Source organism: Indicator indicator, chromosome 7 (genome assembly GCF_027791375.1).
Source record: "Indicator indicator isolate 239-I01 chromosome 7, UM_Iind_1.1, whole genome shotgun sequence".
NCBI lineage: Eukaryota > Metazoa > Chordata > Aves > Piciformes > Indicatoridae > Indicator > Indicator indicator.
This window is the reverse complement of record NC_072016.1, coordinates 10114655-10139272: the sequence shown is the minus strand read 5'-3', so window position 1 is coordinate 10139272 and position 24618 is coordinate 10114655. Positions and strand designations below refer to the sequence as shown.

Genomic DNA, 24618 nt, shown 5'->3' with positions numbered 1-24618 from the left:
AGCATCTGCTGTCTCATTGAAGGGTGTATAAAGAGAGGAAATGTGGATGGACTTGTGATGAAAACACAGGACAGAGATTCATAAACACCTAGATTTCATTAATAAAATATGCCAAGGACTTGCTATATGATTCTAGATAAGTAACTTACTCTCTGTTTATGCTTACAAAGCGTTTTTAATTTCCCAGGGAGAAAATGTTACAGAACTAAAGTATATTAATATTTACTTTATAAGTCAAATAGGACTAACAGTAGTAAATCTATTTAAAAATGTGTCTTTAAATCACCCAGAGAAACATTTAATAGAGACATTTTCTTCAGTTTTATGAGACTTGAACATTATAAATCTTTGGGAAAGTTGCAAGTGAACTGTGTGAATCAGAGGCTTCCCATGTAAAGACAATTTCTGTAATGTTCCTTTGTACCTGCTATCTTGACTGTCTTTACCTGCATACTAGATAAAATACGCTAATCCTCAGATGAGACTATGTAAATCCCCAAGCCAGGCTGCTTCTTGAATTGTGCATTGCTACAGTGGTGCATTATAATAATAATAACAAGGACATCACCTTTTTAAAAAACTTCTCTCCCTTTTGAGTAGCACCTCTTTAGGGGAAAAAAATAAATCCAGATGGATACTTGTAATGAAAAGTTTCATAAAAAGATAATGGAATAAAATTGCAATGGGGGACAAAGTGGATCCAAGGGGACTTGTCACATTGAAGTGTATTCAGAAAACTCAGGTCCCAGCTGTAAGAAATATTGAAACTCAACTGATCTAATGCAAGCAAGAAAAAGATTGAAAAGCTGTATGATATGGCAATTTCTTTCACACTGCTGCCCCGTTGTGGTTACACTTTGGTACATATCCAGCCTCAGTATCTTGTAAGATAAGAGTAAGGAACCCTAACATTTCAAAGAAGCAAACAAGTGCACCGGCAACGGGCTCATGTTTCTTACTTGCCTCTCACACATTCTTTCAGAGTGCACTACAGCCTCCAGGTAGCATGGATTACAAGATGAGGACAACTTGTTTAAATAATAGTCTAAATAAATAGTTCTCCACTTTGGATGCTTACATCAATGTGAGAAACATTGATCTCAACTGAATCGGATTTAATGATAAAGAAGAAAAAGCCTCTGTTGAGTTCTGCAGAGATGGGGAGAATTTCCTCAGGCCATGAACTATTTCCACTGCACATCATTCACCACCACAGGAGAAGCAGGTTGTTTCTTATTAATTGAAAAAACATTGATAACAGCGAGAGGAAAGTAACTCCAAGGTATTTACAAGTACCAAGGCATGGACATCTGTAGTAGCATACAAATCATCAGGGATAGTAACCATTGATACATCTGCCCTAGCAGCACATCCGCTTTTAAAGACAGTGAAGGATGGTAGTTCTAGCACCTCTACTTTGGACAGCCTGGTCCATTGCAGCAACAGCAGTCTGAAGATAGCTGCATATCTGAGGAACTCAGCAAGTTCAGTTGTTTCCAATACGTTGCATTAGATGCTTTTCAACATAAGGGTCTTGATAAAATAATATCTGAAAGATCCATCAATTATATTCTGGTCAACTCATGCAGAATTACTTTGCCAAAACCATATGTTCCATGTGCTTAAGCTGACATGACATGCAATCACTCCTCAGTGTTGGGTGAGTTACAAGATCTAGCAGTGGCTTAGCTTTTCTATTAGGTTAGAGATGGAGCATATATGCACAGGCATGTGTGGAAGGGAGAATTAGTGCTGTAAAGGACAATAAATCCAAGTCCTGCAAAAAAATTGCTCAGCTACCATAGTCTACAGAAAGGTGAAAATGTGCCAGAAATTGACTGAGTGCCTGTAGATGTTGTGTAGCACCTCACAATTTCATACACAGAAAATAACAGCACCACAACCACAGAAGGAACAACAACAGCTTGCATTTCTGCAAAGAACTTTCACTTCTAAATAACCTAATGTTCATTACTTTGTCAATATTCACAGTCAAAATATGCATCAAGGGAATCTGGACAATATATAACTATAAAAATATTTATCATGTAATTTGAAAGGAAAGGAAATTTTTGTCAAAGACTGGTAGAACAATCTCCTCTTACTCCTGGAATATTTGTATGTGTAAGGAGAATAAATCACCCTGTGGGTGCTAAAAAACATATACTGTTTCATTTTCCATGTTCTAACTGAAATATAAGCAGTTCATGTCTAATCAGCATCAGTAGTAGATGTTTGTTTGTTGTTATTGATTGTTCTAGAAACCAAGGACATCAGCAATTACACAGTTAAAAACCTCTGCAAATCTGAAAGCACAAAGCCATGAAAAGAGGAGAGGGTCAAGAAAACATTGTACCCTGTTTTTATTTGTTTATTCTGTTTTGTAAGAAAGGTTTTTGGAATAAATCTGTAGTGTACTGATTTGACAATACAGAACTCATATTTGTCTACTGATAAGGCAAATATGCATAGTAGTTTTGGTGTCTCATGTATATATCACAAGCCATGAAATAGAAACTGATGGTCTTAATCTTAGAAGGGAATCCCAGATTTGCAAATTAAATGCCTTCACACTGGCAGATGCTTCTTGGCTTGGTATTGAAGCCAAAGCAAATTTTAAACAAAATGAGAACACTTTTGAAGCCTCTCAAAAGAGGCATCTCAATGGAGGCTAACAACTAATGATCAAATGCAAATTAGATAAATGGGCAGGTACAGCACTGACAGTGGTATGGGAAAGTATTTCAGAAGCAGGTGTTGCCCTCTGGAATAAAGCTTTCAATGTTTCCATAGGATTAAACACTATGAGAGCCAAAGGGAAGTAAGGATGCCTGAAGGTTACTTATTATCAGTTTAGCATGGGAATAGGTTTTCAAGGTTTCAGAAGACTATATTAGCTTGGGCATGGTTAAATGATGACATGCCTATACTACTTGTGGGATAAAGATTAGTACCTCCACTGCACAGATACATTAATATGCTAGGACCTGTGCCAGAGCTCTCTACATTGTACTGCACTGTGTGTAGCAGCATGCCTTTTGAGTCTCCTGTCAAATTGGACTTCCAAAACGTTGCTGAGACCACAGATCTATGTACTGTACCTGTTTAACAGACATCAAAATTACCAATGTATTAACTAATAAATAAATAAATTACTAATTTATTAACACCTATTTGCATAAAAAGTATAATGACTTGGAATAGCAAAAGGAAAAAAATCAGTAACTACCATGAATGTTTGTGCTTCATCTCCTACCAGTCCAGCAATGGCTGAAACAGGCAAATCAGGACCATAGTATGAATCTTCACTGTGAGAAACTGGGAAAAACAAATCCTTATGAGGACTCACAGACCCTTGTTCATCAGGGAGTTCCACAGGGCTGTGAAAAAGCAAGAGACCGTGTTTGAGGAGAAGAAATGTTACCAATAGTAAACACTGATAAAAACTGAGAAGCATGTTGTCAAAACTTTGAGACACCAAGTCAGATAATGGGCTTCACCTCCACATGAGTAATGGAGGATTGCTGTAGATAATCATTCTACATGGCACATACCATTTCACTGAACAGGAATAGTAATCCACCACAAAAGAGAAATGTTTCTAACTGGCAGAAATGGATTGCCATGTTGTAGCTCAGTGTCTCTTCTTGTCACCTTGTATAAACAAGTATTCTGTGTTACTGTTATCAACCAGAAATAATAAAATCACAAAGTTAACTTGCATATGCTTTAAGGATTCATGCTTAATGTTTATTCATTCAGAGAGTTTAATGATTAATAAAAAGCAGCAGTAGTATTTGCCTGTTACACTCTGGTGTCTGAGTGCTGTTACAATGAAGGAATTAAGGATTCTATAGTTTACAAACTATAAAAAAATGTATGCGAAATAAACAGTTCTCAGTGGAGGTTTAACTTTCCCTGAACGGAATGAAAAGTGAAGAAAAAGGGGTATATTATGCATTCTCACATGTATACTCTATAATGAAAAAAGGCAAAAAAGCCTGCAGTATTCTTTTTCAGATCTCAAATTAAGGCCTTTGTCTGTACTTTCATTGGTATAATTGGGTCAGTGACAATATATTGGTTACATTCATAGCTAATGAGATTAAACACACTTGGGAACTGTAGAAGAGCTGCCACTGACACAGCATAGGAGTTATACTTCAAGGACTCCAACCTGAAAGATAATAAATACTACTTTTATACCAGCCTCACAAAACATTTTAGCATAAATCAAGTCTAGGTTTGCTGTGCTCAGTGATTCCATCAACAGAGCCACACCCTCTGGACCTGTAAATTGGCCATGCAAGCTGGAAATCACAGAAAACTGATACTGCTTTTGGTACGATTTGTGATTACAACAACATACTGTTTAACTGTGTTTACCAGGAAGCAACTTGATCCAGATTTGGCGGTTTCATAATTACAAAAGCAATGCTCCACATGCTGGAAAGCAGTTCAAGCACTACTTTAATTCAGTTTTGCAGCTTTTGATAGAGGTTACCAAAGCAGCTGACTAGTATTAGCTTCATGATGTGCATAATCTGGACATGTGAATGCTAAGAAATGAAATAATGAATTCACATGATTTAGCAATTATCAGTTGCACTTGCTCGGTGAACTACATTGGATTAACAGATTGAAAACAGATGTAGGTTGCTAGTCTTAGTTATTAAAATATACTTCCAGATTTTTCTCTTAACCTGAGGGGTGCTCCACTTACTTTAGCTTAAGGTGATGCTCATCATTATTCCTTTCAATACACCAGACAGTAACGGAGCTCTCATTAACAGAACACAGTTGTTGCCAATTCATAGGGTTAAAACTTAAAGAGGTCGCTGTTACCCCTGGCTGAGACTCACTGCACAAGAGAACATTTTCTTGCCAGTTCCTTCATTAAGGAGAGTAAAAGAAAATCCATTAAATAAGTAAAAATATTCAAGCCAAAGATCTGGTTGTGATTATGACTGACGTTTGAGATCAAGTTTGGAAAACACAGGCTTTGCCACTGACAAAAAAAATTCTGATGTCAAAAAAGTTAGGTTCTCTTAAGAATGTAAAGGAAGAACCTAATTATACACACATAAAATTATTACTGCTACAAAATGATTGAATAGCAAAATAATTTTGAAAAGTGACATTTTAGAAACATTATCATATACTTCCTTTTGTGAAAAGACCAACCAAGTCAAGAGACATGGTCTTTTTCCCACTGCTTCCACAAGTAACTACTTGAATAGGCCCAAATAATTAACTCTTCAGCACCCTGGACCTCAGCCTTGCTTTTCCAGTCCATAAAATAATGATTATAAGGCTTGCAGTTGGAAGGTATTATAATTAGAAAATAAAAACCAGACAGCCTGCAATTACCTACGGATGAATTACTCTGGTAATCCAGTAATTGTGTTGTGAATGCAGACGTAGAAGCTATGGCTACATTAACTAAGTTGAGCACAAAAGGGGGCAGAATTTGTGTGGGACTGTTATGTATAGCTGACAGAAGCCTAGGAATCTGCTTTCCACTGACTTTTCTGTTGTTCAGCATAGCCTGTTTTATGTTATCACCATCTAATTTGCATATTTCAGCATTATCTAGATTAATTCTCGAGTGTATTTTCATTTCTTGATGCTGTCCAAGAACTGGCCAACATCATTTGAAGAAAATCATTAAAACTTTTTCTTAATTTCTTGGACAGTATCTCTGACTATTAATCTAAGGAACATTTAGAGCTTTAGTTTTGTCACTACTGCTGAGAGGAAAAAACACCCAAAATGCATACACTGCTGTAAATGGATTTACTATAATCCTGTTGTTCTAGCCTCTAACAGATTCACCCCCAGAAGCAGATCAGGATGCAAAACTGGTTATTATTGATGGCACAAAGTGACAACTATTCACACACACACAGTAACTCTCATTAAAATTACAGAAAGCTGTAAGCTGCTGTTCTGACTTAAAAAGATATCACTGTAGTAGCTTTCTCTCAAGATCTGTCAGCATGTTCTTTTCTCATACTTCACAGATAGTGCTAACATACTTTTATAGTAGATAATTTATGAAGAGTTGAAACTATATGGTACATGTATCTGAAAAAGAATCTGGCGTTAAGCCTCTCATTTGAACAGAAAAGAATAAATATCTAGGGATAAAACACCTCAGATGAAAGACAGCTTTTTGTTATCCACAATCTTCCTATATTTTGAGACTCACATAACTTTTAAAACATCTCTTATACTTCTGATTCCAGCACATGAACTTTGCAATCATCAGATTGTAATGACACATTAAGAATACTAAACATTGACATTTCTTTCATCTGTACACATACATTTTTACAGCAAATGCAAAAATGAAGGTCCTGATCTCACAGTAAATTCTCACACTTCTGCTCCAGTTATTATACTTTCTAAGTTTAATATTGTAAGGTAATTCTATTTTGTTCCAAAATCGTTTCTGACTGGCATCTAGGATGTATTTTTAAATTAAAATTAGCTGCTGATAGTTATATCCATGATTCAAATAGGTTTAAATTGCCTGGCCTTGGAAGCTGCCACCACTTTAAAACATGTAAACGTTTCTAAATATTTTAATTTTAATGAATAATCTAGAAAAGTTTATCAAGATGGTGGGGTTTTGTGTAAATGCATACAATGGCCATGTCATTTCTGCTCTAGATGACAATCATGTAAGCTCTTCAGGCTAGTGAGGCCATCTTCTTGGTTTCAACTGCAATACAGAGACATCCTTCCTGAATGAATACATACATTCAGAGTTCACAGTGAACTTGTAAATTTTATTCTTCTTCATGGGGGATAAAGGAGAAACATCTCTAATAGTATCTACTATCACTACTAGATTTCTGGAGTTTGGGGGGTTGTTGCTTCTTCACTGATCATTGTACAAGAAAGCGTGATCATTAAATTGGGAGTGTACAGACTATTCCTTACACGTCCTGGCTTGCCTTCCTCCTACTCCACCCTCCCCATTTGTTTTGAAGCTTGCTGGCAACAAAGGCAAGAGCAGGATTATATTTTTACACAACAATAAAAAAAAAAATCCCTGTATCTGCACTGCACATATAATATTTCTTTTCATGACAATGAGCAGAAAATTATCATCTAAGCCAGTGACTCCTGGCAATGTAGTCACTGGAAAAAACTAGAAGGTCAAGCACAAGTAACTAAGAGAACCAGTGAACGGTCCAGAGTTATAAAAAAGTAGAATTCAGTTTTTGAATGCTTTTCCTCTCTTTGATAGGCACTTTCTCTTTCACAAACAGCAAGGTACTTGACTTCCAAGGGTGAACAGATTATTAGATGATACCGAAGACCTTAGAAATACTCCAAAACACAAAATTTCAAAGAAGGTAGAAGACAGCTGTAGCAAATTAACAGTCATTCTGACTAGTGGCTATTAATGCTAGAAACCAAACAGCAAGTTTGGTCCAGAAAGTTTGCAGGTGATGATCAATTAGGCAAAAAAAAAAAAAAGAGATGAGGTAACCAGTGTGTCTTCCACATTTGTTAATTTACACTAAAATAGCACACACACAAAAATATGAATTAAATGTAAATGGAATTAGAGATTATTTTTTATACTCTTACCATACTGAAAGAATGAATTCTGGGATTGAAGAGTAACTGGCTAGATATGGGCCTGTGAAACTAAACGCAAGTAAGGTGTAGTCCAGCTGAGCATTACCTGAAATTTAAAAACAAATAACATGGTCTTTAATTGCTCTGGACTTTATTGTATACTACCACAGACAGAAGACTCTTCTCAGTTGCTTTGTAGTCACTTCAACTTTTCAAAGATATTCTTCAGGCCTCTGATTCCTTTGCTTTAATCCAGAGTATTTTTTTCATTTGATTATCACTTCAGACTCAGTGATCTTAAAGGTCTTTTCCAACCAAAACAATTATGTGATTCTATAAAAATGTTCCCTATGTATGACTGCTGGGAATTTTTTTCTTTTTTTTTTTCAATAATACCTTCAATTTGTAAAGTATTTTTCCCCAAGTACCCTGAAATCCTTTGTAGTCCTACTTTCATTCATATACAGGAAATAAGCAAGTTGTGTGATCCTTATATAAATGGCAAGGAAACTGAAACAGGGACAGAGCAAGCAACTTAACTAAGGAGAGAAATGTTATGAGGCTGGCAGAAATATACATTAGATTCCAGACTCTCATATCTGAGATTTCTCAACACAGCTTTTGGCAGTCCACTGCAGTTCAGTTTTTCTGATTATATTTTCCTAACATGAAGTCCATCTAGTTGCAATTTCCCTCCCCCCTCAACTTTTTTGTATTGCTATATTTCTACATAGCTTGAGATCAACTGAAAAAGGGTGCAGTGGACACTTCCTTCTATTGCCTTCCATGCATCTTGTCACGAGGCAACTTCCTGTCCCACTGTTTCTCATGTCTTCCTCCCCCCAAAAAACTACCCCAAACTTTAGAAACTGGATAAGTTAAGTATGAAATGGTGACAGGAGGAGTTACCACATTATTACCTTTTAACTCTGTCAGTTTACTGAGTTCTGGAAAAGTGTAGATATATATGATGGGATTCAGCCTGCGGTCTGAAAAGGCCAGCACTTGACCATTCCCATTGGCTGCAAAGGCTCCCACCTGGCCAGTCTGACACTGCAGCACTGTAGTCTTCTGTGTTTCAATGTCCAGGAAGAGGATGTAATTACCACAGGGGTAGCAGGCAGTTTGATTGTTGATAAAGCTGAAGTTCTTGTTTGAGAATCCTTGAACCCAACTTAAGAAAGAGCAACTGAATGTTAAAAGATTAATCAAAGACATGTATTTCTCAAAATACTATGAAAAAGGGAACATTGTAGCCAAAATTACACTGGTCATGTGTGGGATGTTAGACATCCTCATGCCAATGTTTCAAAACCACAGTAATTTCAAGATCTAGCATTACGAATCATTCATTCTGTTTTCAAATATATAGGGTCCATCTTACCCTGAAAAAAAAGACTGTCATAAGAACATGGAGAAATGCTTAAATTTCTTTCATTTATTGCTAACAATTAAGTTAGCCAGTTCACAGACTCTGCTTTTTGTACTCAGGTATCATAGTAATACAGTATACCTTTATTCTGAAAGAATGACACAAATGCAATCCATGCTGGGGACCCAACTGTGTTTGCTTAACTGTTTTACACTTCCATAGTTCATCTCGTCACCACAAAATAAAAAATACAAAGGCATAGCTTGTGTTTATATGAACCCAATAGGAGGAGTGTTCTGCTTTAAAGACACCAGTACTTGGACATGTTAAAACTTCAGAATGTAAACAGGATGTGTTATGCAAGGACTGAAACAAATTACTCAAGGGCAGTCAGCTTATGAATTTACAATGTATCAACAAGGCCATAACTGCCTGCAGATTTTTTTACTTCCAGAAAGTGTGTGAATAAACATCAGGGTCCTCTTACCAAAGGGAGTTGCATTTACCAGTAGATGAATATGTCTCACTGAGACAGTTGGTACCATGGCAGAAGTTTCAGCCAGTGTAACAGATACTCTCTGTGTACAACACTGCTGTTAGCACCTTCTCTTCTAATTTCTATTCAGAAACTTCATTGCTCTTCTCTTCATTCAAACATGAGCACTTGACTAGAAGAGATCTTTGTTACTAGATGATCTTTGTGGTCCCTTCCAACCCTGACTGATTCTATGATTCTCTGTAACTGCAAGCAGCTTTTTTACACTCTTTTCATGAATGTGAGTCAGTCATAAGATCAGCTCAGCTGCTGATCCTCTGTACTGTTACTCTTCTCTAGACAGGAGGGGAGTAAGCATAGCCAGAGGGGAGTGAAAGCATGCTGACCATGTGCTTCTGCAGCCAAACTGAATACCATGGCAACAAAAAGGAGACATTTCAGATGATTAATATTTTTCTGGACCTTTTACACAAGAACTAGATGTATGATGTACCATGGAACATAAGAAGACCTGTATGAACAAAGTTACAGGACAAGCTCTATGGTTTTTTTCCAAGAAAAAAAGCATTCTGATCTGCATCAGTTGAAATGGTTTATTTGTAACTTGTGTTCCAGAGAGAAAATAAAATCTAGAACACGTGTGTGCAGGGATAAATTAATTTGATGCAGCACACTTTATCATCCTTACACAACCAGTAAATGCTTAAGGGGTCAAGGATTCAGGCCATTTCTGATGTCAGGTTTGATAATAATCATATAATAATAATCATAATCAGGTTTGCATAATAATTTTTGTCACTTTCTTTTGAAAGGAAGGCAAACTTTAACTTTTTTTTTTTTTAATGGAAATGGGCTTTGCTTCATATTCAAAAGGGCTTAATTTATTAGTTAGTCAGTTTGTATTATATGTTAATTTCATTGTTGTGCTTTCACAAAGCAGAGAACCTGGGTCACAGCTTTTCCAAGTAATACCAGTTTGTGCAAGGGACTTCCTCTGTGTAGCAGTGACATGCCTCAGAGTATTATTTCTTACTCTGCAAGCATCAGAGTGGTTAAGGCTGAAATTTCTCCTACTACTAGAAAAAATTACTAAAACAAGTAATATTCTTTCTGCTAAAATGTGTTGAACTCGCAATTATGTTGCTCTGTGTCCCACAGTAGCCATAAATGTTGATGAAACAGCTAAAACACAATGGGTAAGGAAGTTTAACCATCTGTCCCATTACATAGAAATGATGTCTAAACATCCTAGATTGCTGTGAAAGTCTCAAATAAGCTGAGAGAGGAAGAGTTTAATTAATCTACAGCTTCTATTTGTTCAGAACCAAAAAGCAAGTTATTGGATTACCAAAAGGTTTGAAAGAAATAAAATTTTCTATAATGTAGTGTGGGTTATGTTTGTTGGAAACGCAAATCTCAGAGTTTCTGACATGGAGGGTAAGATGCTGAGAAAGAAAGACAGGAGTAAAGGACTTAGTGTCAGGAAAATTAAGGGCCATGGCAGAAGAAGTGGGCTTTAGGGGGTACAGAACCGCCAGGGAAATTCTAGAGTCTGAAATAATCTGGGCAAAATGAAAGAGAGAGATGACCATGAACAGAACTAAACTGTAAGGGTTCAACAGGCCAGGTACTGAGAAGAAAAGCATGCTCTTGAGAGTTCATCAGGATTGCATGCTCCCAGAACCACTACAGAAGAAAAGACAATTCATACCGTGCTGCTTATCAACTCGTCAAGCTCCATCTTAAAATGAGTCAGGGTTGCTTACTCTCTCTAAGTGCCTCCCTGTGCTAAATGCAGAGAACACAAGTTTCTTCTGAACACACCAAAGGCTCAGTCACTGGTATATGCTGCAGCACCTGTGCTTCTTTCCCTCTCCCTCCGCTCTCTGCTGTCCTAACACAGACCCACAGCACAGCAGCCTCCCTTCTCTTCCCTGTTAGACCCGCTCTATTCTCTAACAGCTGCAAGATCTGACCCGGGGTGACAGGAGCTGGATCCCGGGAGCACAGGAAAGGACAGAGGGCACCCAGCCGGGGCCCAGTGGCTCAGAAGTGTGTGGCATATATGGAGGCCCGAAGGGCGCAGGCTGTCCTCGTCGGCCCCCACCTCACTTCCAGCGCGCTCTCCTCGGCCGAGGAGCGATAACGGCCACCCGAAGCCTCAGCGAGAGCCTCCATCCTCCCCACACCGGCGGCCTGTGTACACCGGTCCCTAGGAACAAGAACGGCTTCTACGATTAGCTGACACAACACCACCCGCCAGGATTCAAACAGAGCGCTGATTGGCCTGCTGCGGTGCGCCGGCGAATGAGCGCGGGAAGGTTTTAAAGGCCCAGCAGAAGTGACGGAGCAGAGCTGCAGTTTTGTGATGTGTCTGGTTACTGCCACACAGGCGCTGACCTGTGCCTAACGGGGTCATTCTGGTTGTGAGCTACTGATTTCTGTGGCCTGTAACGTGGGTAATTACCGCTTGGGTTACCCACCGTGGGTTCCTTCCCTGGGCTATCCTGCAGGTCCTGGCTGGGACCGTATGCTCGCTGCTCCTGTTCCAGCGATGTCTGGCCTTTCATTTATTGAGACAGCTAAATCTGTTCTTCTGTCACACCTTGTGGTTTTCCTTTCATGAGGCACTGCAGTTCTTGAGATGTGTAAGACAAGTACTCCTGAAGCTTTGAAGCGAGTTGACACTAGAAAGTGAGAGAAAGTACAGCTTCAGTCCTTAGCATGGTAAGACAGTGAGAGTCTCCAAGTATTTTAAGAGCAGAATGAGCAATAACAGCTCAAATTACTTTCTTGGGTTATTACTACTTTGCTGTACTGTGGCAGCATGTGTTTTTGCAATGCTGCTATGTACTCACAGTGCTAGGGAAGAATGATGAGGAGTGGCACTCCTGTCCAGAGACAGCAGGACAAGCCTGAACCCTCTCTCTTGTCTCCACATGTGCTCTATATGGCATGCAAACCCAAGATCGATGAGGAAATGCATTTGTTTTTCTGTGGTGTCTTTGAGGAACTATCGTAGTGTGCATCTTGTGATGCTGCTTTGAGCTCCTATGTGCCTGTCTCTGGCCTATGACTCAGCAGATTCCTTGTGTCCTTAATTGCTAAACGAAGCAGCTTCAAATGACTTTCCTTTTTTTTCTTGACCCAAAATTTTGCTGAATCTTTCCTAAGAGCAGGCACTCAGAGGAATGACAAAGATTTTTTTTTTTTTTTTTAATTGGGAAAGATCATTGAGTCCAACCATTGTCTAACTCTACGAAGTTTGGTGTGAAACCATGTCCCACAGCACCACAGTTGAGCCCTAACACAGGTTTTTTAATGGCAAAGAGCATCTTATTTACCAGGCATGGTAGGCTTGTACAATGAAGTTACCACTGCCTTTCACTGTTGGGTTGCATAAACAAACAGCAATGACTTTACAAAAATCATGTTCTGTTCAAAGGGATAATGGTGTCAGGTTCATGGTCATTTTACTAGCAGCCATCTCAGTGCTTGCCTGCAGGAGAAATCACCACTGAAAATATTGGTCCTTGTGACATGATGTCTGAGGCCCAACTCCAGTGACAAAACCAAACCAAAAGTCACCCTCAGGCAAGACTTCCCCATTGTGCAAGCATGGTTCCACTAACGAGACTAGAGTGCATCTATTATCCTACTATCCTTGGCAGTTTGATGGGGACACACCACTGGCAGGAGGGCCAGGACTTTCTCTCCCTTTGCCAATGGCTTCCCCAGCTGTCAGTGCCTACAAATGTGCTGTCTCTTAATAACGTACAGCTTTGCCTGAAGCTTGGGTGGAAGTGCGTGGAGCCTTAGAAAAGGAAGCATTTTACTTTGGAGACCACAGATTGACCTGAACACTGTGTGAAATGCCTTAAAAAAAGAAAGCTTCTCCATTTCCTCTATTATACCTCAGGAAAACCTGGTACAAGAAAGGTCCCGATGCCCCCAGCTCAATCAAAGAGGGGCCTGTATCAGGAACAGTGTTACAAATAGTACCAGGGAAGTGATTGCACGCCTGTACTCAGTACTGGCGAGGCCACACCCTGAGTACTGTGTTGAGTTTTGGGCACTCGCTATAAGAAAGACATTGAGGTCCTTCAGCAGATCCAGAGAAGAGCAACGAAGCTGGTAAAGGGTCTGGAGATCAGGGTCTTATGAGGAATGGCTGAGGGAACCGTGGTTGTTTCAGCTGGAAAGGAGGTGGTTGAGGGAGAGATTCTGTCTCTCCGCAACTATCTGAAAGGAGGTTGGTTTCTTCTCTCCAGTATAACGTGATAGGATGTGAGGAAATGGCCTCAAATTGCACCATGAGAGGTTTAGATTAGATATTCAAATAAATTTCTTCAGCAAAAGAGAACACTGGAATAGGCTCTCCAGGTAGGTGGTTGAATCCCCATCCCTGGAGATGTTTAAAAGAAACCAAGATACAGTGTTAATGGATGAGATTTAGCACCAGACTTGGTAGAGTTTGACAATGGTTGAACTCCATGATCTTAAAGATTTTTTTCCAGTTGAAATGATTCCACTATTCTATGATTCTAAAAGGGATGGAGAAGAACCTGGAGACATTCAAGCACAGGCTTGATGGGGCTATGAGCAGCCTGATCTAGTTAATGCTTACTGTCCATGCTTACTGCAGGGAGATTAGACTAGATGATCTTTAAAGGTCTCTTCCAACCCAATGCATTATGTGATGACTTCAGTCTGTGCTTCTGCTCTTTCTTTTGCTCTGTGCATGTACTGATGCTCCTACAGGTCATGTTTGCAGAAGCAAGCACAAATCTCTCTGTCTGCAAGGTCAAACTTTTGCTGCAGCCCCTTACCTGTTAGGTTATCCGTTGTCTCCTCTGGGTTTTCGTCCTGAGGCAGAATAGCTGCAGGAGAGAGGAACCATCCTTATTATCATCAAGGTGGGACTGGACTGGTTTTGAAGAACAACAGGAGATTCCATCCTGTCATCGAGAATCCCTGTCCAGGGAGGAGGCAGTAAAGGAACCGGAAGGAATCTTGATATGTTCCAGCTGCTGGAGGCACCATTTGGAAAACAAACCAAAACAGGCACGAGATGTTTTGCCAAAGGTTTACTGTTGAAAGGGGAATGCCAGCTGGGGGTTGGGTGGGGGTTATGCCAAAGCGAGACTGAGTCAGCATTTCAGTGGGGAGGACGCCTGGCTCATGGAGGGACCACCGGGGTACCCGACGCTCCTTGCCCTGAAACCCAAACTTGCCCCCTCCATGGGGCGTCGACGGCCTCCAGGGGTGGGCAGTAGGGGCGCACACAGGCCCACACGCCCCGCCCTGGCTGTCCGCGGCCCCCGTCAGCGGCCTGCTGAGGGGCGGCGGTTCCCGCCCTCCGCGCGGCCGCCCACGGCGGGCGGGGCCGCAGGCTCCTGGGCAGAAGCGGCGGTGGCTGCACAAACAAGGCATAGCGATGGCGGGCGATCACTCTCGTAGCCTGGGCAAGGGTAAGTGCCGGCCCCGGCTGGCAGGCCGCTGTATCGCTTCAGCCAGGCCTAGGCGGCCTGTGAAGGGGGCGCGACGGCTGTAACTGTGTGCTCTCTCCTCAGGCAGCGCGGCCCCGGGGCCTGTGCCCGACGGGCTGATCCGGCTCTACAGCATGCGGTTCTGCCCCTTCGTCCAGCGGACGCGCCTTGTCCTCCGCGCCAAGGGCATCAGGTGAGGCTGTCCCGGCTGGCTGCTGTGGCGCGGTGCGCAGCTCCCCGCCGGCCGCTCTGCTCCCTGCTTCGTCGTCCTCTTTCCCCGCCGCCCCCCGCGCTCCTGTGACGGTCTACCAGGGCTCTCACGAATCGGGGCGGTTCAGACTTCCCTTCTTACCTGAGTGCCTTAGGTGGCTCTTAATTAAGCATTTCCGAAAGAACTGAAAGAAAAGTGGTTTCTGGGGGTGGTTTTCCTATGAAGCTTGAACTACTTTAGACTTTTTGTATCAGGGTCATTTTGCTTAAGTGGGAAATAAGTAGTCTGTGTGTATGAAATCCCAAAGTAAACCCCTAGGGAAAACTCTTTAATAAAGTTTGTGGGGTTTTTTTCGTTCCTTTTTTCCCCCCCACCTGTTACCTTGAACGTTTGCAATAATAGCATATGAGCTTGTTCTGGGTAAACGTAAGTACAGCTGCAATGTATGATGTTGTTTGGGTTTGAGGTAAGCTGCAGTGAAAATTCTGAGACATGGGAATATTCAGTGTTATATGACTGTCTAGCAAAATGGAACAGTGAGTGGCCCTCTTTTGAGGGTATATGCTGTGTTCCTGTAACACCTTCTTGTTCTTGTCTCCTTCTGGCAACCATTCAGTTGTTTTAAAGGTTCAGCTGTGTTTAGCAGTGGGGTTACCAGGAATTTTCTGAGATTGCACATATAACACAGTATATAACTTAATGGTGTGTTAATATAACATATTTCTAATGTATCTTTTTTTGGTTTTGGCAATATTTGTTTGCCTTTATTTTAAATGGCTGTTCTATCTGAGGACATAGGCAGGGAAGATAAGTAGATGCAATGACCTCCTGATTTGCTCTTTGTGTGAAGTAAGGTTAAAGTTCAGCTGATTTCTTAATTGGAGTGTAGCTTATTTCCAATCAAGTACTTCTTTCTTGCTCTTGAACTTGCCTGTGATAAGTGTGCTTCCTTGTGAGCTTGACCTTTGTTCTTAGCATGATTGTAAGTGCTGCCTCTGTTGTGTGCTTGCAGATTGCTGGTGTGTCTTTTATTAGTTTAACAAAACACCCATTGGAAGTCAAGCAAAGGGAAGAGCTCCCTGGCAGTATTTCTGTGTTTGAAATATTTAGTCCTACAAAGGACTTCAAGGGGTCTGAGGATTCAGCCTCCCATAGTAGTGGAGTGTAATGAATGTGTTTTACCATGGTATGGAGTTGAGTGGACTGTAGAACTAAGCCTCTTTGGGTCTTGTTTCTTTTGCTCTTTTAGTCATGAAGTAATCAACATCAATCTGAAGAACAAGCCAGACTGGTTCTTTGAGAAGAACCCCCTTGGGCTGGTTCCTGTTCTGGAGACCAGTAAGGGCCAGCTGATCTGTGAGTCTTCAATCACTTGTGAATATTTGGATGAAGCATTTCCAGGGAAGAAGTTGATGCCTTCAGACCCATATGAGCGAGCCTGTCAGAGGATGCTGTTGGAACAGTTCTCAAAGGTACCGTGTGATCAGAAAGACAGCCAAAGCACGTGATAGTGTAAATGGCTCAGGCAGGACTTTGAACATCTTGCAGTAGAGCAAGGGTTAGTAGACCAAACCAGCCAGACAAGCGGCTTGAGACCTGGGCAATGACAATTGCTGTATTTTACCTTGAGTCTTTCTGTAAGGAAGTACTGTGTGAATGAGAAGAGTGCCTGATTGAGAGAGTCTACAGCCATGGACAAGAGATGGTAGGTGGCTGTAGACATGGGATGTTTGTAAGGAGACTGATTTTTGTCTCTCAGTAGGGATTGGAGGCAGGCACTGCAGCTGACAGGAAGTAACCTCTCTGTACAAGCATGTGCTTTGAAAGGTCTAGGAGCTGAAAGAACTAAGCTTGGATATGAGGTAGCAGAGAAGAGAGAGCAACAGCAGATGCAAAGAGATGTAGACAAAGCAGGGGAATAGGCAAATATATTTTCAAGCCATTCTGAATAGGGAGGAGGGTTACAGGGAAGCCTGTTGCAAGAAACTAAATGTACACTGAAAATTGGTTGTTTGAATAACAGAATCTTAGAAAAATGTTTGCCTATGAACTTTTAAGACTAAAATTTAGTTGAACTTGGCCACTGGGCAACTTTCTGGTACTGTATGCAAGCATAATTTCTCTGGCAATTACCAAGTTAGAAAATGCAGTTTTGTAGAAGTCTGCATATCCTGGACTATGTATCTCTTTATTAAAGTACCTTTTGTGTTGATAATTAAAATGCACTTGAATTTCAGGAATATATAACTAGGAAAGTGCCACTCTGCACCTTGCCTTTTTTGCTAGTGTGTACAAATGGGAAACATGCTCCTCTTGTCATTGTTCTCTTATTACAAGACTAAAATTCATTAGTATTTAAATTTGTTTTTCCTTTTAAGCCTTTGCTTACCTTTTCTGAGGTATAAAAGATTTTTCTTAATGGACTTTAACTCTTTAAAATTAAAGCTTTACCTTGCATCTAGTATCTTAACATCTTAAGCTCTGAGTGACTTGTAGGAACATTAAAAACTTCATCCTTTTCTTTGTATAGCTACCACCCATACTTTTCAAGTATTTTATGGCAGTCAAAGATGGACAGGATACCACAGCACTGAAAGCAGAGATTACTGAAAAGCTTGGCAAACTTGAAGAGGTAAGAGTAGCTCATGATAACGAGCAGGTTACCAGTTGTTGTACCATCCCTTTTTTCTTCAGTGCTTTGTCCTTTGCAGCTGGATCTCTTCTAATGATAGCAATGAATAATCTTTGAATTTACTTCCCCCGCAGCCTACAATGCAGAACAGCACCATTAGAATGAATTCCAAGTAGCTTCACCGAAAGCTTATCTATATGATAAAGGCTATGTGAGTTTAAGGAGTATTGTGGTTTGTTTTTTTTTTTTTTTTTAATTCCAACTGACTGCTGTTGTCCTAGATAGGTTTGTTGTGCTTTAAATGTAAGGAACCCTTGCATCATGTTCTAAGAGCAAGGACTGAGGAGTCTTAGCTGCTGAAAAGCATCTGTGCTGTATCTCTGCTGAAATCAGTGCAGATATGCTGGTGATGAAGTAAAATCTATTTTGTTCAAGAGCTTCTCTTTGGAGGGGGTGAGAAGAAGCAGAGTGTAACCTGTCCCTTGCTGAAATCTGGACTGTGTTCTGCTACAGTGGTGTAATGCAATTTCAGTAGAGCTCCATGAAGTATCAGGTGGAAGTCCCTTCCAACCCCTAACATTCTGTGATTAGCAAATTCACAGTCCTGATGTGGTGTCAGTAGTGGTTCTTGGCTAGCCTCAACAGCAGCCAGACTTTCCTTTATCATGATCCCATTCATTCTGTGTTTTTATCAGCCAGACTAATGCTTGTCTGGTTTGATCAAGAACCATTCCTCCAGAGTGTTTGTCTTGGTGTAAAGCTACCAGTAACTTTATAATGTTATCCTAAATCTCATGACAATCATGTGCATTCTGCTTCCCCACCCCTTTGAGCTGTCAAAGTAAAATTGTTTTCAGGGTAGTTTTGACTGTCTGATTAGGCCAGTGCTGGAGTGTGCAGATGACAAATGAGTTCTTGGGGGAAGTCATGTGTGTTTTACTTCCCTGAAATAAAGATCTATTAACCATTAACCTTCTTCCTCCTTTATTAATGCTGTGAAATACTTGCTGCTCCTTCAGTATCTCCATTTTACTATACCCTGAAGCATTTTGCAGAAGGTCAGCTGAGAATGGGAGGAAGGAAGAGAGCCATGCAAATTTCACTCAGCCTATTGCAAGAGAGATTCAGGAAGGGAAGTGTTTTGAAATACTTAGGAGTTTAGTGTGCTGCTGCCCGACAGAGGGAGCTGCGTTCCTGTGTTTGCGACTGCTGGCTTTATATTCTGCCAGGCACCTGGTAATTCAAACAGCTTGATGCTTCGTGGAGGACTGCTTTGAAATTTCTACTAGACCGTGGGGCTTAGGGGAGTAAATGCCACAGCAGTATAGTGTTGTGTGTCCAAAAAGACAAAAATTTATAAGGTTTCTTGAGTCCCACCTTTAAAATACCAAAGGGCTGTAGGACAGAGGAACTTGTACAACTGTGGCACTTGAAAGGTATTAGAAACTTAAATGTAACAGGAGAACTTGCTGCATTCTTTGTGGCTCTGCTTTCTGTGCTGAGTTGTGGGGATCCCTTTCTAGTGTATGTGCATGTTACATTTGCTTCCTGTTTCTTTTGCACCTGGAATCAAATCCAGTTCTAGAAGTAATGTTAGAAACACTTTCCTGACACGACTTGGTCTGAAGTGCCCTGGTAAAGGGTCCCTGCTAAGATTATGTTCTGGTTATCCTGGATGTTAAATATAGCTGTGTTTATTGCTCAAGAAATGCATGTGCATTGTTATGTTTGATTAGTGTGTGCCATTAAAGCTTTTTGACAAGTAAAGGAGTCATGAACTGACAGATGGAGAGCTACATTGCTTTATGTTTGTGCACAAGCTGCAGCTTGCTAGTGATTAATATTTTGTGACTGTTTTTGATCCTCTGGAGAAGAGCTGGACTGATAGCATATGAGATAGTTAAGTTTGGCACTACAGCTGCTTTACTGAGTAGCTCTGACTTGCCAGATTTTGTGTGTGCAGGAGAAATGTGCTGGATTTCTATTATATGCTGTTGATCCCATTCAACTAAGATGTGGGCTTTTTATTACTGTAGTGTTCTGTTGTGGTCATTTTGCTCCTGACTGCAGTTGTCATTTCTCACTTCTCTCAGGTTCTGTGCAAACGCAACACTGTGTTTTATGGTGGGGACTCCATCACCATGATTGACTACTGGATCTGGCCGTGGTTTGAACGTCTGGAACCATTCCACCTGAAGGAGTGAGTACTTTGCCTAGCTTCTAGGGTGTACTGAAGTGCCTCAGCATAGATATTCTTTCATACACTCTGTAGCAGTGAGCTGCTGAAGAAAGTTTGTATAGCATTAAACTTTAGGGAAAGAATGTTTAGGGAAGGAATGCTATCAAAAGTGATGGGATCTTCTGTAAACAAACGTTTGTTCAGCAGGTCTGTTTTCCTACCATATAACACTGACAGATCTGGAAGAAGTGATCAAAATACAAAACTTTCTCTCCATCCCTAACATCATAGATAAAAATGTTTTTCATTTGTAGGGGATGGAGTTATGGAGGTCTAGGTTCCAATTCCTTGGTCCAAAACCTCAGACTTGAAATGCAGTCTTACACTCTTCTTTGGAAATCCTAGGTTGATAAAGGAGAGTGATTTTGTTTCAAGATGAGGAAACAGTCATACCTTGCTGTAGCTAAAAGATCCATCCCTTTTGTACTAGCATTTTTTAATATGTAAATAAATGTTTGGTTTATTCTTCAACAGCTCCCGTTAGTATGGTATTGCATTAGGGTATAAGGAAATGATCTCAAAGGAAGACTGTCTTTATAGCTGGTATAAAATAGGTCTAAAGAGTCAACCTGTATGAAGAATCGGATGATAAAAGCAGAAGACAAGTATAGAAGAGTGCCTGAACGATTTGTAAAGAACAAGAAAGACACAGGGAATCCTGAGCATTGAAATGTCAGGCACTGTAAAATGACGGCTTTACTAATGCTGACTTACTCTATCTCCAGTGGGGTCCTTGAAAATACGAGGAGGAAGTATTAAAAGCAGTATAGGACCATAAGTCTAGAGTCATTAAAGTATTTGAATGACTGAGGATCTGAACCATTGTATGTTAAGAAAAGATGCTTGCTGGGTAGGAGTTAAGAGTTACCCAGAGAAGTTACACATTAACTAAACTCGGGAGTTGGAAATTGTAATTCAAAGTGCTGCCAGAAGAGAAGGAAAGTAGCAATTTACACTAAGTTTTCCATTTGCTACGTGGTGTTGTGTTTTTCGAATGTGAGTGGGTCTGTCAATTTAGTCTGTTAGTCGAATCCTCAGTTTCTTCAGACTGCATCTCCATTTTCAGTTGTTGCATTTCAGGGTAGTACAAACTGCACAGCTTGTCTCAGTAAGCAAGAGAGAAGATAGAAAGGGTTTGTAGGTTGTAGAGAAGGACTCAGTTACTGCACACAGCATTTGCTTCAAGAATCACCATTAACAAAACCTTCCAGAGGAAGGCAGTGGTGTGCAAGCCCCTACCCTCACCTCAGAGCAGATGATAAACACGAGCAGTGTCTTTTGCAGCAGGGGTAATGTAAGCAAAGACATGCTGATACCTCACACAATAAGTGCTCATTTGTGAGTTTGCTCAGCTTAGCAGAGTGCGCAACCTCTGTAAGAACTCCTTCACTTTCCAAAAGCTAGATTGTCTTTTATAATCTGATACATACTTATGTCCCCTCATCTGAGATGAGTATTGTGCTGGGAGGGAGAAAGCAACATAGGCAGTAAAATAGAACTGCTCAAGCTGTTTTGCTTCCTTGATGCCCTCCAAGTTTCCCATTTGTATTACTCAGTCTATTTTCTTTTCCTGTAGCTCTCTGAGTCACACCCCAAAGCTCCAACGCTGGATGGAGGCCATGAAGGAGGACCCTCCAGTCAAGGCTACAATGACTGACCCACAGATATACAAAGGTTATCTCCAGCTTTATGTGAAGAACAGCCCTGAGGCATGTGATTATGGGCTCTGAGGTGCCAGTAGGCACGTGCTTGCGTAAGTGCTTCTTTTCAGTGTGAGCTATGGGGGTCTAGAGTAATTTGGTGTGGGCTCTTCAGTGGTTGTTTCATAACGGGGACTAAATCTATGTTGAAAAGGCTAAGAAATTTCCTGTGAGCTCCACTCATTCCTGCCAGCAGGAGGATGTGCTGGCTTTAGGCAGGTCATAGAAAGTCATTGCTGGCCATTTATGTGACGTGAAGGGAAATGCTGGCTTTACTCAGACGTGATACTCTGTTTTCTCTGGCCTCTTTGCAGGCATTGCTGGTGATCAGTTCCTGAACTGACCTTGTTACTTGGTTTAAAATTGTAACACTGATGCCCTGGAAATAAATAAAAAGCAAACAATCTTGTCTTTAAACACAGTTTTTCCTTCCTCTTTCCAAGCAGCTGTTAGTCACTGATTGTACAGAGAGGAGTCAGGCACTGTAAAGGCTTAAACAGTCTCCGAAATAAAGATCCAGTTATCTGGTACAAGCTGTCCTGCTCTTCAGGCAGCACAACTGCCAAAGCACTGAATTTGCAATGTGACCCACATATTCCTGCTGAAGTGATATTTGCAGGGACCACCTAGTAAAAGGCTTCCGGATTGGGCTAGATACTCTAGGGGAGTGTGTGGTGTCCTTCTGAAGGACACTTATTCTAAGTCCTAGCTTCAACTATCCTAGAGGCTGGAGCAGGGAGTAAAGCTAACAGAAACCATCTCCTGAGCGGAAGGACTTGGATTTTCTCTTCTGCTTGAGAACTCTGGGTGTTGCTCTACATGTAAAAATGTAGATGAAGTCAGAGCATCGTTTACTGGTGGGGTCTTGCTGCTGGTGAAGGGATTAGTTTATTCTGTTTGAGCAGGTACATGCCAGGATCAGAGCTTTGTGGTTGGATAGTTTTTGAAGCTATCCTACATGCTAATACAGCGGAGTGGGGACAAGATTGCTTGAATCAGAAGTAGTCACAGACAACATTTCTCTCTCTCTTTTTTTTTTTTTTTAATTTTCTTTTATTTGCCCTTTCCACATAGAGGAGAGACCTCAGTCAGACCACTAACAACCCAAACGAGCTGTAATTCCAGGGAAGAGGTATGCAGAAATCAGGCAAAGCACTATGTTCAGGGAGGACAGGGCTGTAGTTCCTGTGATGCTGAGGCAGTTGACAGGAGATATGAAAGACTGTTCCATCTGTCTCCCATTGCAATGAGGTAAGGTAGCATAGCAGAAGTGGTCCACAGTTTTCCTGGTAACTGAGGCACTGAGTGATTCAGAGCTTCTCTGGAGGAAAACTGGACTAACCTTTTTTTAATCTTTTAATATGTTTTACCCCAGCACACTAACTCTGACAGGGTGCATGCTTGTGTAACTGATTGGGACAGCAAATAGAAAATACAGATTTGATGAGGAAAAGGCATTATTAGCAGGAGCTTGGTCTGTTAGTGATTTGAGGGGATTGTTACCAGCTTTGATTCAAACTATGCAGCTTTTCCCTGTTTCTTTATCTTTGTGGCTTTTAAACCCATGTGGTACTACTTGGAAAAATACTAATTACTCTTTATTGCTCTAACTAATACTAATTGTTCTAATTTCCCAAAATGCTGGGGTTCTTAAAAAAATTTCCCAGTCTAGATCTGATGCTGTACATGATTGTCATTAAAGAACCCAGAGGATGCACAAAGCTGTGAGGTGTATTGTCAGAACGCGGATCTAGGCTGTTTTGTTAGATGAAAGCAGGATTTGAGTGTGATTAAGTTGCAGTCCCTGAAATGGTGTTGGTGGGATCTCAGTGGCAAACTTCCAAGGATTAACTGCAGAACATTCTGGTTTTATTAGCTGCTCTGCTTTGTGTGGGGCTTGTTAAAACTGTTAGTATAGTAGGCTGTTAGTATAGTAGGCTCTAAGTTGACCTCAATAAACATGCTAGGAATATGTGGCAGTTTGCTCCAGTGTATTATTGCATGTGAGTGGGAGTTGTGACATGGGGAGATCCAATAATGGGTTAAGAGCAGAGACCAGCATCCAAAAACTGAGTGGGCTAGGGCCAGACCAGAGACTCTGTTGTCTGAACAGAAAGCTGTGCACTGTCCCCATCTTTAGTGGCTATGGAATATATCATTATAAGTATGCTGCTTCAGCAAAAAAAAGTAACATGAAATATTCCACTTTATAATTTACTATTAAGTATTGGTGTTCCAAGTTCCCAGGCAGACAGCTGGGGTCCTGAACTCATTACAGCACACCAAGAAATGCAGGCCTCAAGCAAAGTGTTTTTAATGTGGTAATGAGTATGCAACATTTCAGTCCAGTCTTCAAAAGACAGGAAAAGTTATGTGGAATGGATTGGCTCTCTCGGTTCATAGTGGATGTATGTAAAGGATCCATTGTATTAAAGAGGTCAAGGAAATACATCTCTTAAGCTTTGGTCAACAGAGGAAAAATTGTTGAAGTCAACAATGGAAGGATCAAGCAGGTGAGCAGCTCTGCCTTTTAGTCAGAGCTCTCTTTAAAATCTTCTGCGGATCAAATTGTACAGCAAGTGCTGTATTTATTTACCATCTGCTCCATATTTTGCCTGTAAAAGTTGTTGTTGGTGGTGTTGCTTTGAAAAAACGTTGGCTTGGTTTTGGTTGGGTTTGTGTTGTTGTTGGACCAAATATAACTGCTCTCAAGTAGAGGTTGAAAAGCCAACCAACCAAAACAAGACAAAAAAACTTCAGGTAAGCAAGACATTGGCCTTGTTCTGTTCTGTATTTGTAGCATGTCCCTCTATCTTTACTGATGTCCTTGAGATGGTTGTTGGTACCATAATGCAAGATGTGATCCATCCCCTTTTTTTATAA

General features: G+C 40.8%; 2 protein-coding genes across 4 annotated transcripts in view; one reads left to right on the top strand and one right to left on the bottom strand.

The window, feature by feature from the left end:
- Positions 1 to 14897, bottom strand: part of CFAP43 (cilia and flagella associated protein 43) — a 49964-nt gene extending 35067 nt beyond the window's left edge. The window contains exons 1-6 of the mRNA XM_054382339.1: positions 14667 to 14897; positions 11572 to 11864; positions 8517 to 8770; positions 7606 to 7702; positions 4724 to 4891; positions 3230 to 3380 (exon numbers count right to left, since the gene is read on the bottom strand). Of these exons, the coding sequence (XP_054238314.1) occupies positions 3230 to 3380; positions 4724 to 4891; positions 7606 to 7702; positions 8517 to 8770; positions 11572 to 11864; positions 14667 to 14897 (1194 nt within the window). The remainder of the gene's footprint in view (positions 1 to 3229; positions 3381 to 4723; positions 4892 to 7605; positions 7703 to 8516; positions 8771 to 11571; positions 11865 to 14666) is intronic.
- A 4-nt stretch (positions 14898 to 14901) lies between these two features.
- Positions 14902 to 22131, top strand: GSTO1 (glutathione S-transferase omega 1). Of its 3 annotated transcripts, XM_054382272.1 has the most exons (7): positions 14902 to 14935; positions 15038 to 15146; positions 16414 to 16636; positions 17695 to 17796; positions 19890 to 19996; positions 21612 to 21788; positions 22050 to 22131. In XM_054382272.1, exons 1-6 carry the CDS (start codon positions 14902 to 14904, stop codon positions 21763 to 21765), a joined length of 729 nt encoding a protein of 242 aa, XP_054238247.1. In that variant the 3' UTR covers positions 21766 to 21788; positions 22050 to 22131. The 3 variants fall into 3 exon arrangements, with proteins under 3 accessions (XP_054238247.1, XP_054238246.1, XP_054238248.1); XM_054382271.1 differs by having other exon boundaries at positions 21612 to 22131; XM_054382273.1 differs by lacking the exon at positions 17695 to 17796 and having other exon boundaries at positions 21612 to 22131.
- The last annotated feature ends 2487 nt before the right edge of the window (positions 22132 to 24618 follow it).